Genomic DNA, 13,584 nt, shown 5'->3' with positions numbered 1-13,584 from the left:
ATGTGTGCGTTTGTGGACGTGTTTAACTGTGCTTGTGGGCCAGATGTACCCACAAGAATAGTAAATGAACAAACATTTGACCAACTGGGGACATTTTGTTAGTCCCCACAAGTTAAAATGCTATTTGTAGGGGGTTTAGGGTTAAGGCTAGAATTAGAATTATGTTTAGGGCTAGGAGCTAGGTTTAGGATTTTAAGGTTCGGTTTTCGGGTTAGGGAAAATAGGATTTTGAATGGGATTGAATTGTGGTTCAAAAGCATTAGGAAGGAAAGAAATTCAACAAATTAACTTAACAAGGCACACCTGTTAATTGAAATGCTTTCCAGTTAACTACCTCATGAAGCTGGTTGTCATTAAGGCAAAGGATGGCTCCTTTGAAGAATCTCATATATAGAATATATTTTGATTTGTTTAACCCTTTTTTTTTTTTGGTTACTACATGATTCCCTATGTGTTATTTCATAGTTTTGATGTCTTCGCTGTTATTCTACAATGTAGAAAATAGTACAAGTATAGAAAAACTCTAAGAGTAGTTGTCCAAACTTTTGATTGGTACTGTAGCTCAACCACCTGTATTTGACATATGTATTTGGTCTCTCTATCAGCCATCTTCTCCCCAATCAGGCTCACTAGCGCCCTCTGTGGTGCGGCCGTGTAACTACACCTATCTGTACATGATCTGTGTGATTGTACTATATGATTGTGTGGTCTGGAGCTGGGCCAGGCAGCATGGCATTGAGATTATTGAGTTTCAGAGCCAGAGTGTAATGTCTGTTTGACTCCTGTTTCTGATCATGATGAGGTATGTTAATGAGAGCTGAACCAGAGCTGTGATGTAGTGGACTAGCAGTTCGCATGCATGTGTGTGTTTGTGAGATCTCTTGAATCTCTTTTTCTGTCCTTCTCACTCTCTCTCTGAGGTTGTGTGTGTTGGGACATATGTGGTGTGCTGGAATGGCTAGGTTGGAGAGGCAACAGGCTAATGTCTCTCTCTCTCTCCATCTGTCTGTCTGTTCCAGTGGGGACCCCGTACTACATGTCTCCAGAGAGAATACATGAAAACGGATACAACTTCAAATCTGACATCTGGTCGCTAGGCTGCCTGCTCTACGAGGTAACGTATACACATATACTGTACTGTGGCATACTGTACACAGAAACCCATACCCACACACATTACTGGGACAAAGGTGGATATGAGAGCTGTTGTGTGTTTGAAGCTAGCAGGGAATTCACAGTGACATGTCCATGTGGTGCAGATCAACTGGGTGGTTGTGCTGAGCACTGAATCTGACTAGTAAAATTACCCTCTCAGAACCCTTTCCACCTTACAGACCACATGAGAGAGGGGGAGAGAGAGGGGGAGAGCGAGGGGGACAGGTCTTACAGGTGTGTGTGTTGGATGTAAGGATCTTGAATGTCTGTGAGGTTCATACACGTGTGTTTGAGAGAACATACATGTTTCAGTGTTATGCCTGGGGTTCTAGATGGGTGAAAGACAGACAATACCTGGCCATTGTCTCTCTGTCTGCATCTCCTATACTGTTTGATGGAGGATCGTGTGTGTGCGTGCCCACATGCATACATGTTGATGAGGTCACCCCATTATATTCACCTGACCTTGCCCACCTCCGGCATTGTGGTAACGGGACGATGCCTAGTTGCCGGGGTGGTCTCCCTTGGTGACCGGGAGGGCACGACAACAGCAGGTTGGAGATTGATGATGGCGCCGGAGAGGATGGCTGCCGTTTTATTGGCTCTTAACCAACTGGCCACTAGGAGCGCCACCTGAGGTAGAGTATCTCATTATAAGCTGTAGACCACACCATCTACCAAGAGAGTTTTCATCTGTATTTTTCGTAGCTGTCTACATGCCACCACAGGCCGATGCTGGCACTAAGACCACACTCAAAACCCTTTACTCCAAACACAGAGACGCGTAAAAAGCTCTCCCTCACCCTCCATTTGGCAGATCTGACCATAATTCTATCCTCCTAATTCCGGCTTACAAGCAAAAATTAAAGCAGGAAGCACCAGTGACTCGGTCTAAAAAAAAAAGTGGTCAGATGAAGCAGATGCTAAACTACAGGACTGTTTTGCTATCACAGACTGGAATATGTTCTGGGGTTCTTCCGATGGCATTGAGGAGTACACAAGACAAACTAAACACCTTCTTTGCCCGCTTTGAGGATAATACCGTGCCAACGTCGCAGCCCGCTAACAAGGACTGTGCCCCTTCTCCGTGGCCGACGTGAGTAAAACATTTAAACGTATTAACCCTTGCAAGGCTGCTGGCCCAGACGGCATCCCTAGCTGTGTCCTCTGAGCATGCGCAGACCAGCTGCGCCCAAGAAGGCAAAGATAACTGAACTAAATGACTAGCACTCACTTCTGTCATCATGAAGTGCTTTGAGAGACTAGTCAAGGATCATATCACTTCCACCTTACTGGCCATCCCAGACCCACTTCAGTTTGCATACCGCCCCAACAGGTCCACAGACGATGCAATCACCATCAGACTGCACACTGCCCACTGCCCTATCCCATCTGGATAAGAGGAATACCTATGTAAGAATGCTGTTCATTGACTAGAGCTCAGAATTCAACACCATAGTACCCTCCAAGCTCATCATCAAGCTGGAGGCCCTGGGTCTCAACACCGCCCTGTGCAATTGTGTCCTGGACTTTCTGACGGGCCGCCTCCAGGTGGTGAAGGTAGGAAACAACATCTCCACTTTGCCGACCCTCAACACTGGGTCCCACAAGGGTGCGTGTTCAGCCCCCTCCTGTACTCCCTGTTCACCGATGACTGCGTGGCCATGCACGCCTCCAACTCAATCGTCAAGTTTGCAGATGACACAACAGTAGTGGGCTTGATTACCAACAATGACGAGACAGCTCATAGGGAGGAGATGAGGGCACTTGGAGTGTGGTGTCAGGAAAACAACCTCTCACTCAACGTCAACAAAACAAAGGAGATAATCGTGGACTTCAGGTAATAGCAGAGGGAGCACCCCCCTATCCACATCGACGGGACAGCAGTGGAGAAGGTGGAAAGTTCCTCTGCGTACACATCACGGACAAACTGAAATGGTCCACCCACACAGACAGTGTGGTGAAGAAGGCGCAACAGCGCCTCTTCAACCTCAGGAGGCTGAAGAAATTTGGCTTGTCACCCAAAACCCTGACTAAATTTTACAGGTGCACAATCGAGAGCATCCTGTCGGGCTGTTAAACAGCCTGGTACGACAACTGCACCTCCCTCAACCGCAAGGCTCTCCAGAGGGTGGTGCGGTCGGCACAACGCATCACCGGGGGCAAACTACCTGCCCTCCAGGACACCTACAACACCCGATGTCACAGGAAGGCCAAAAAGATCATCAAGGACAACAACCACCTGAGCCACCGCCTGTTCACACCGCTACCATCCAGAAGGCGAGGTCAGTACAGGTGCATCAAAGCTGGGACCGAGAGACTGAAAAACAGCTTCTATCAGAAGGCCATCAGACTGCTAAACCGCAATCACTAACTCAGAGAGGCTGCTGCCTACATTGAGACCCAATCACTGGCCACTTTAATAAATGGATCACTAGTCACTTTAAACAATGCCACTTGAATTTTTTTTACATATCTTACATTACTCATATAATATGTATATACTGTATTTTATACCATCTATTGCACCTTGCCTATGCCATTCGGAAATCGCTCATCCATATATTTACATGTACATATTCTCATTCACCCCTTTAGATTTGTGTGTATTAGGTAGTTGTTGGTAAATTGTTAGATTACTTATTAGATATTACTGCACTGTCGGAACTAGAAGCACAAGCTTAAACATCTGCTAACCATGTGTATGTGACCAATTAAACATTTCATTTGACATCAGTCATGGGCTTCATCAATAAGTTCATTGATGACGTCGTCCCCACAGTGACTGTACGTACATACCCCAACCAGAAGCCATTGATTACAGGCAACATCCGCAGTGAGCTAAAGGGTAGAACTGCCGCTTTCAAGGAGAGGGGCTCTAACCTGGAAGCTTATAAGAAATTGTACATATTACCTTAATTACCATGACACCGGTGCCCCCGCACATTGACTCTGTACCGGTACCCCCTGAGTATAGCCTCACTATTGTTATTTTACTGCTGCTCTTTAATTATTTGTTACTTTTATCTCGTTCTTTTTTTTAGGTATTTTCTTAAAACTGCGTTGTTGGTTAAGGGCTTGTAAGTAAGCATTTCACTTTAAGGTCAACACCTGTTGTATTCGGAGCATGTGACAAATAAAATTAGTTTTGATTTGGTCACGTGTAGGTCAATATGGCGGTCTACCTGCACCCACTCCCCGGCCCAGACCTACCGATTGTAAGATGGCGCCGGAGGGGATGGCGGCCGTTTTATGGGCTCTTAACCAACCGTTCTATTTACATATTTTTTTCTCATTGTTTATAACTTATTTTGTACATTATGTTGTTGCTACCGTCTCTTCTGACCGAAAAGAGCTTCTGGACATCAGAACAGAGATTAAAGCAGGAAGAAACAGTGACTCAGTCAATGAAAAACTGGTCAGATGAAGCAGATGCTAAGCTACAGGACTGTTTTGCTAGCACAGACTGGAATATGTTCCGGGATTCTTCCGATGGCATTGAGGAGTACACTACATCAGTCACTTTCAAGGAGCGGGACTCTAACCCGGAAGTTTATAAGAAATCCCACTATGCCCTCCGATGAACCATCAAACAGGCAAAGTGTCAATACAGGACTAAGATCAAATCGTACTACACCGGCTCCGACGCTCGTTGGGTGTGGGAGGGCTTCCAAACTGTTACAGACTACAAAGGAAAGCACAGCCGAGAGCTGCCCAGTGACACGAGCCTACCAGATGAGCTAAGCGGGCAAGTAACTATATGCATGAGAGCATCCACTGTTCCGGACGACTGTGTGATCACGCTCTCCGCAGCCGATGTGAGTAAGACCTTTAACCTCTCTGGGATATGTGGGACGCTAGCGTCCCAACTGGCCAACATCCAGGGAAAATGCAGAGCGCCAAATTCAAATAAATTACTATAAAGATTTTACTTTGATGAAATCACACATTCAATATACCAAATAGAAGCTACACTTGTTGTGAATCCAGCCAACGTGTCAGATTTCAAAAATGCTTTACGGCGAAAGCAAACGATGCTATTATCTGAGGATAGCACCCAAGCAAACAAACACAGACCATCATATTTCAACCTTTCAGGCGCGACACAAAACGCAGAAATAAAGATATAATTCATACCTTACCTTTGACAAGCTTCTTTTATTGGCACTCCAATATGTCCCATAAACATCACAAATTATCCTTTTGTTCGATTAATTCCGTCGATATATATCCAAAATGTCCATTTATTTGGCGCGTTTGATCCAGAAAAACACCGGTTCCAACTTGCACAACGTGACTACAAAATATCTCAAAAGTTACCTGTAAGCTTTGTTTAAACATTTCAAACTACTTTTGTAATACAACTTTAGGTATTTTTTAACGTAAATAATCGATAAAATTGAAGACGGGATGATCTGTGTTCAATACCGGAGGAAAACAAAGTGTAGCTAGCCTCTGTGTAACGTGCCTCTAGTACACTTCCCTCCAGCCTCATTCTGAACAGTGTTACTTCTTCATTTCTCAAAGGAAAAATCTCAACCAATTTCTAAAGACTGTTGACAACCAGTGGAAGCGATAGGAACTGCAAGAAGGTCTCTTAGAAATCTGGATTCCCAATGATAACACATTGAAAAGAGTGACCTAGAAAATAACATCTGAATGGTTTGTCCTCGGTGTTTCGCCTGCCAAATTAGTTCTGTTATAGTCACAGACATAATTCAAACAGTTTTAGAAACTTCAGAGTGTTTTCTATCCAAGTCTACTAATACTATGCATATCTTAGCATCTGGGCATGAGTAGCAGGCAGTTTAATTTGGGCACACTTTTCATCCAAAATTCTGAATGTTGCCCCCTATCCTAGAGAAGTTAAACAGGTCTACATTCAAAAGGCCGCAGGGCCAGACGGATTACCTGGACATGTACTCCAAGCATGCGCTAACCAACTGTCTTCACTGACATTTTCAACTTCTCCCTGTCTGAGTCTGTATTACCAACATGTTTCAAGCAGACCACCATAGTCCCTGTGCCCAAGAACACTAAGGTAACCTGCCTAAATAACTACCGACCCGTACCACTCATGTCTGTAGCCAAGTGCTTTGAAAGGCTGGACATGGCTCACATCAACACCATTATCCCAGAAACCCTCGACCCACTCCAATTAGCATAACCCCCTAACAGATCCACAGATGATGCAATCTCTATTGTACTCCACACTGCCCTTTTCCACCTGGACAAAAGGAACACCTATGTGAGAATGCTATTCATTGACTATAGCTCAGCGTGCAACACCATACTGCCCTCAAAGCTCATCACAAAGCTAAGGACCCTGGGACTAAACACCTTCCTCTGCAAATGGATTCTGGACTTCCTGACAGGCTGCCTCCAGGTGGTAAGGGTAGATAAAAACACATCTGCCTACTCTGATCCTCAACACAGGGGCCCCTCAGGAGTGCGTGCTCAGTCCCCTACTGTACTCCCAGCTCACTCATGACTGCACAGCCAGGCACGACTCCAAGACCATCATTAAATTTGCCGATGACACAAGAGTTGTAGACCTGATCACCGACAACGACGAGACAGCCTATAGGGAGGAGGTCAGAGTCCTGACCATGTGGTGCAAGGACAACAACCTCTCACTCAACCTCTCCATTAAGATGGCAGGTAGCCTAGTGGTTAGAGTGTTGGGCCATTAACCGAAAGGTTGCTGTATCGAAGCCCCGAGCTGACAAGGTAATAATCTGTCATTCTACCCCTGAGCAAGGCAGTGAATTTGTTCTTAACTGACTTGCCTAGTTTAATAAAGGTTAACTTAACTGAGCATGATCAAGATAAAGGAGATGATGATTGTGGACTACAGGAAAAAGAGAACTGAGCACGCCCCCATTCTCATCGACAGGGCTGTAATGGAGCAGGTTGAGAACTTCAAGTTCCTTGGTGTCCACTTCACCAACAAACTAACAGGGCCTCCCCCTCGGGAGACTGAAAAGATTTGGCATGGGTCCTCAGATCCTCAAAAGGTTCTACAGCTGCATCATCAAGAGCAGCCTGATGGGTTGCGTCACTGCCTGGTATGGCAACTGCTTGGTCTACGACTGCAAGCCACTACAGAGGGTAGTGCGTATGGCCCAGTACATTCCTGCCATCCAGGAGGTCAGAGGAAGGCCCTTAAAATTGTCAAAGGCTCCAGCCACCCTAGTCGTAGACTGGGTGACTGTTCTCTCTCTCTCTCTGCTATCGCACGGCAAGCTGTACCGGAGCGCCAAGTCTAGGTCCAAGAGGCTTCTAAACAGCTTCTAACGCCAAGTCATAAGACTCCTAACCATCTAATCCAATGGCTACTCAGACTATTTGCATTGCCCCCCCCTCCTCCGTTACGCTGCTGCTACTCTCTGTTATTATCTATGCGTAGTCACTTTAATAACTCTACCTACATGTACATATTACTTCAATTACCTCGACTAACCGGTGACCCAGCACCTTGCCTTGACTCTGTACCGGTACCCCCTGTATATAGCCTCGCTATTGTTATTTTACTGCTGCTCTTTAATGATTTGGGTTTTTTTTTCTTATTTTTTTTGTATTTTTCTTAAAACTGCGTTGTTGGTTAAGGGCTTGTAAGTAAGCATTTCACTGTAAGGTCAACACCTGTTGTATTCGGTCATGTGTCAAATAACATTTGATTTGATTTGACATCATGTTAGCATTATCGGCTCACACACAAGAACAAGTTTCCTCTCTGTCCTTCCCTCCCTGTTACTCTCCAACTCTCCCATCCCTAACCGTTGGTCGTCTCTAACGTGCGCTAATGTGATTAGCATGACTTTGTAAGTAACAAGAACATTTCCCTGGACATAGCCATGTTTTATATGGGCAGAAAGCTTACATTCTTGTTAATCTAACCGCACTGTCCAACAGTAGCTATTACAGTGACAAAAATACCATGCTATGGTTTGAGGAGAGTGCACAAAAAAAAAAACTTTTATCATGGCAACTGGTTATTTACCTCTGAAGGTAAATAATGTACTTACATTCAGTAATCTTGCTCTGGTATGTCATCCTGAGGGTCCCAGAGATAAAATGTAGCATAGTTTTGTTTGATAAAATAGAATTTTATATTAAAATGTAGGAACTGGGTTCTACAGTTTGAACCCCTGCTGTGTCTTCCCCCCTCCATCTAGATGTGTGAAGGTTAGTGTATTTTCTGTAGGGAAGCTAATTATCCATAATTTATGACATTCCTGGAAGTGTGTAAACAATTTTTTTTTATTACCATATCATTTTCGTATGTTCTCTATAGGTATGTACTTAAAAATGTATCAGTTGACCAATTTGGTACATTTGGGTAGACTTGATACAACATTTTGAACAGTAATGCAATGGTTCATTGGATCAGTATAATCCAAAATCTAAATTGCACCTAGACTCCTAAGTGATACAATAGCCTTTCTCTTGCATTTCAAAGATGATGTAACCAACAATTTGTTGGGAAAACGCATGTTTTTTTTCTTTGTATTATATTTTACCATATCTAATGTGTTATGTTCTCCTACATTAATTTCACATTTCCCCAAACTTCAAAGTGTTTCCTTTCAAATGGTATCAAAAATATTAATATCCTTGCTTCAGGTCCTGAGCTACAGGCAGTTAGATTTGGGTATGTCATTTTAGGTTGAAAATGGGGAAAAAAGGGTCTGATCCTTAAGAGGTTTTAACGTTTTACCATCAACATGAACACACCAGTTTAAGTCTTGATGTCTCTCTCTGTTGGACCACATGTTTCTGTTTGAAACCACTCTCCCCTCACTTCCCTCACCTCCCTCCCCTTCAAATATAGCTTTATGCCACTGGGTGTTTGACCTTTTTTAAATTGGACACATACAAGATGAGAACATGCTAAAGATTGTTAAGAGATCTTCCATGTCCCTGTTGTATCTATACATCTGTCTCCCAAGTGACGCAGCGGTCTAAGGCACTGCATCTCAGTCCCTGATTCCGGCCATGATTGGTGAGTCCCATAGGGCGGCGCACAATTGGCCCAGCGTTGTCCGGGTTTGGCCCGGGGTAGGCCGTTATTGTAAATAAGAATTTGTTCTTAACTGACTTGCCTAGTTACATAAAGGTTAAATAAAATGTTTTAATATATCAGTCATAGTAAGTACATTTTTCCTCTCATGTTAGATAACAGCTATAAGTCCTTAAAAGCCCCTGGTCTGCTGTAGGTCTGCTGTAAAAACAGTTTCATTTCACATTAACTTAATTTCACTTTAACTTTTAACATATATTTAGAAAGGCTTCATATAGTATTCCAGTGTTAGTTATCCACTGAGCTTTACCTTTGTGCCTGCTCTCCCCACTCCTCTCCCTACTGTCAGAGTTTAATGTAATAGCTTAGTGAATTAATTTGTGTGTACACGAGTGCTCGTGCACACTCACATTCTCTCCCTTTCCCTCTCAGCTAGGTCTGCAATAATTAATACAGTACATTAATACAGCAGATTAACGGACATAAACGTTCTGTTTTCCCACATAATTTGTCATGTTCTATGACTACGGAAAGAAAAATGAAAGAAAGAAAGAAAGTGATTGCATCTGAAATGTAGTTCTTTACAACAGTTGAGTCAGGAGGGAGAGGGGGAGAGCTAGATAGATAATAGAGAGGGATTAATGCAGAGGGATCAATATTCATTAAGAGAAGCTAGACCTCCTTATACATTCTCTTTAACACGGCAAGGGCCTCATGCTTACACACGAGCTGAACTATAGAGGACACACACGAACACACACACGCTGGACAGCTAGAGGGTAGAGGAGGAGGCAAAGAACCAGTGAGAGAGAAATTGAGGTGTTTGTGTGTGTGTGTATGTGTGCGTGCCACTAGCAGCCCCTTAGACAGACAGACAGCAGGCGTGCGTGTGCGGAAGACGACCCTGGAATACCAATGAGCTGACCCCCCCTTCCTCCCCACACACACACACACACACACACACACACACACACACACACACACACACACACACACACACACACACACACACACACACACACACACACACACACACAGGCCCAGGAGGTCATAGAGCGAGTCAATCATTTCGCCCAACCTGAAATGAGCCTGTGTGTTCGTGTGTGTGCAGGGCCGGCAGCTGTCAGGGGCCAAGAGTAGCAGACATTAATGAACCAGATGAATAGTGCAAAAATTCCCAAATACAAACAGGACAGTTGACATTTTTCATCTGTCAAAAGAAGAAGATTCATGAAAATACCATGGTCCTTGTTTAACCCTTTACTGGCTACAGCTGCTGCCTGCCTCCCCCTCCTTTCTCTGTTTTTCTCTCTCTTTCTCCTCTCTCTCTCGTTAGCTTGCTCGCTCTCTCTCTCTCTCTCTCTTGGAATACATGCAGTAACCCTACATATCCCCCTGCCACACACACTGTGCTAGTGTGGGTAAGTGATGGTGCAGCGGGGGGAATGTCCAGGGGAGAGACTTCCTGCTGAGATTCTAGCACAATCATCCTTATTTCTCATTGGCCGATGTGACAGAGGCTGTCTTAACTATATCCAACACTCATTGGGCTCCTTGATCTCTATTTTATCTCCTCCTGTTGGCACTCTGAGATGGAGGGACGGGCCAAGGAATGGAGAGAGGGGTATATAGTAACTGCTTCAGTGGAAGCAATGGATCTCGTTTTCTATCCTCCCCTCGTTGCTAGGCAATTTCCCAGTTGCTTGATGAAGCGGTGGTAAATTATAAAGATGGTGTGAGGAGGAGAGAGGACAGGGGGAGAGAGAGCGTAACATCTGGAGGAGAAGTGACGCCAGTCTCAATGGCTACTTCTGCTCATGTCTGCCTCTCCTCTCCCAGCTCTTCCCTGCCTCCCCCCTTTCTCCACCCTCCCTATAGCCTCCTTTACCCACGCCCCCTCCTTCCCCTTTCCGCCACTCTTCCTCCTCTTTGTGGCTAGAGTCTTCATACTGGAAACAGAGAGATAGAAATGGTATGCACAAGTTCATCTAACTCTGGGGAAGTAGATAAAGGGCCTCTGCCAAAATCCCGATATATCCCTTTAAGTCCCATGGTCATTGAGAAGGCCAAATTCAGATAGTGCAGTAGTGTTTCAGTAGTGTGTTATTTTGTCTTCCACTAAGCAGAGAATGTGTGTAACTAACTTATCTCTCTCTCCCTCCCTCAGATGGCAGCTCTCCAGAGCCCGTTCTATGGCGATAAGATGAACCTGTACTCTCTGTGTAAGAAGATAGAGCAGTGTGACTACCCTCCGCTCCCTTCCGACCACTACTCTGAGGAGGTAATGCTTCAACATTCACTTTACCCTCTGTCACCTGACCCTCTCTCCATCTCTCTCACCCTACCTTCTCTCCACCTCTCTCACCCGACCTTCTCTCCATCTCTCTCCCCCTACCTTCTCTCCATCTCTCTCACCCGACCTTCTCTCCATCTCTCTCACCCCCAAATCACCTCATCATACTGTGGGGTCTGGAATTATTGACACCCTTGATAAAGATGAGCAGAAATGACTGTTTAACTCAAGTATTGAGCTATATTGTATTCAACATTTTGTAAATTATATTATTTTATGCAATTGCTTAGAGAAAGATTTTGTTTAACAATTTTCTTCAAAAAAGCAAGGGGTCAAATTTATTGACACCCCTGTGTTCAATACCTTCCAATACATCACCTTGTGAGGATAATGGCACTGAGTCTTTTTCTAAAATGAGTTGGAGAACACATTGGGAGGGATCTTAGACAATTCCTCCGTACAGAATCCTTCCAGGGCCCGGATTCCCGATAGTGAGAGTTACATAGGCTTAGGAGTGTTTTTTTAAACGATGCATCTTTCCCAAAACACCACGCAGAGAGAACGTTTACTACGTGTGTCGATACTGATAGGGTCGGAAGGTAACGCTGCCTTCTGGTCAGCTTTCTCCATTCAAATCTTACCTCAACATTAGAATTATTGCACCATACTGACGACGGATCAGCTCCTAGAAAGATATTACCTTAGGCTGCAAATATTGAGACGGCTTATTGAAATGTTTTCCCAGAATCATACACTAAATCAAGATTTGGCACCTCATTTCGCACATGTTAGGCTACACAGCGTGAAATATATAGGGACATATTACGGACGGTAGCCTACAAGTAGCAAAATAGAACTCTGTTGAGTGAACATGAAATGTATTTCAATTAGATTAAAATAGACCTAAAGCCTACTGTATTTATATTTTAATACAGTCACCTCGGTTTTTATTTGAAGTATCTTTTTATACGTCGCTTGTTTGTATCAATTGCAAAGACATTGGCAACTTTGTGTTTTAGTCAACTTTGTTCTGAGGTTATCGGTGGGCACAGAAAGACATAAACCATGTTATTCTATGTTTAGTGGAGATCGTCTGTGTATAAAGTGATGCTGGAGGACAAAAAAAAACATCTAACGACAAAATTAGCTGTTCTACGAGTGGTCTGAGGCAGGTGTTAGATTACGAGCGTTTTCAAGAGCAACTTTAATACAATGGTTTTGTAAACAGCTCGGCGATATAACGGTGCTCCTACAAAGCTTCTAACAATGAACTTAGCCTTCAGTTGCTTTTTGGGACATTTTGCAATGGCATGTCTCAGTCTCTGGACTTGAAACCCATTAAAAACCTGTGGTTTGAATTGAAGAGGGCAGTACATAAGCACAGATGAAGGATATCAAAAATCTGGAAGTATTCTGTGAGGAGTAATGGTCTAAGATCCCTCCAAATGTGTTCTCCAACTCATAAAACATTTTAGAAAAAGTCTGTGCCATTAGCCTCGCAAGGTGGTGTTTTGAAAGGTATTCCAAACAGGGGTGTCAATAAATTTAACCCCTATCTTTTTGAGAGAAAAAAATATTACTTCTCTGAGCAATTGTACACGTATACATTAATATCATTTCCCCATTTTTTTTTGTTACAACAATATAAATTTTTATACAGTAATTTCTGCTTATCTTTATCAAGGTGGTCATTAGTTTCAGACCTTTCAGATCCAACCATACAGATGTCGGATCTTAATTTGACACTTTTCGTTGCATGGGGGAAATTTAAATATCTGAAGAAATATTTTGAGTCACCGCCAGGGGACAACTGGAAGCGGTGATTTTAATATGCAATGCAGTACTGTACCTACATTTTACCTTGTGTAGTCTATGTGCAGGCTACAGCACTTCTCTTGTGAATTCATATGTGGATTATAATGAATTGACATTTGTAGGGGGTAGGCGTATTTTTTTGTTCGGGAAATGTAGTTGATTTAGATCAATTGTTTTATTAAATGTTGAAGGCAAGCAATAGGCAAAATACATTTTTGGAATTGTATAAATGTATATATTTTTTTATACCTTATTTACATAAGTATTCAGACCCTTTGCTATGAGACTCGAAATTAAG

General features: G+C 43.5%; 1 protein-coding gene and 1 long non-coding RNA gene across 6 annotated transcripts in view; one reads left to right on the top strand and one right to left on the bottom strand.

Annotated features, from left to right (window-relative positions):
* LOC139577570 (serine/threonine-protein kinase Nek7) overlaps window positions 1–13,584 on the top strand; it is a 182,186-nt gene that overhangs the window by 124,860 nt on the left and 43,742 nt on the right. For all 5 annotated transcript variants that reach the window (XM_071404677.1, XM_071404678.1, XM_071404675.1 and 2 more), the window contains 2 exons: window positions 1,020–1,114; window positions 11,346–11,459. In XM_071404677.1, coding sequence (XP_071260778.1) covers window positions 1,020–1,114; window positions 11,346–11,459 — 209 coding nt within the window. The remainder of the gene's footprint in view (window positions 1–1,019; window positions 1,115–11,345; window positions 11,460–13,584) is intronic.
* Window positions 1–13,584, bottom strand: part of LOC139577572 (uncharacterized) — a 56,148-nt gene that overhangs the window by 4,565 nt on the left and 37,999 nt on the right. The gene's annotated exons all lie outside the window — the stretch shown is intronic.

Source organism: Salvelinus alpinus, chromosome 6 (genome assembly GCF_045679555.1).
Source record: "Salvelinus alpinus chromosome 6, SLU_Salpinus.1, whole genome shotgun sequence".
Classification (NCBI taxonomy): Eukaryota; Metazoa; Chordata; class Actinopteri; order Salmoniformes; family Salmonidae; genus Salvelinus; species Salvelinus alpinus.
Note: the sequence above shows the minus strand (reverse complement) of the source record. Positions and strands in the feature narration are given on the sequence as shown.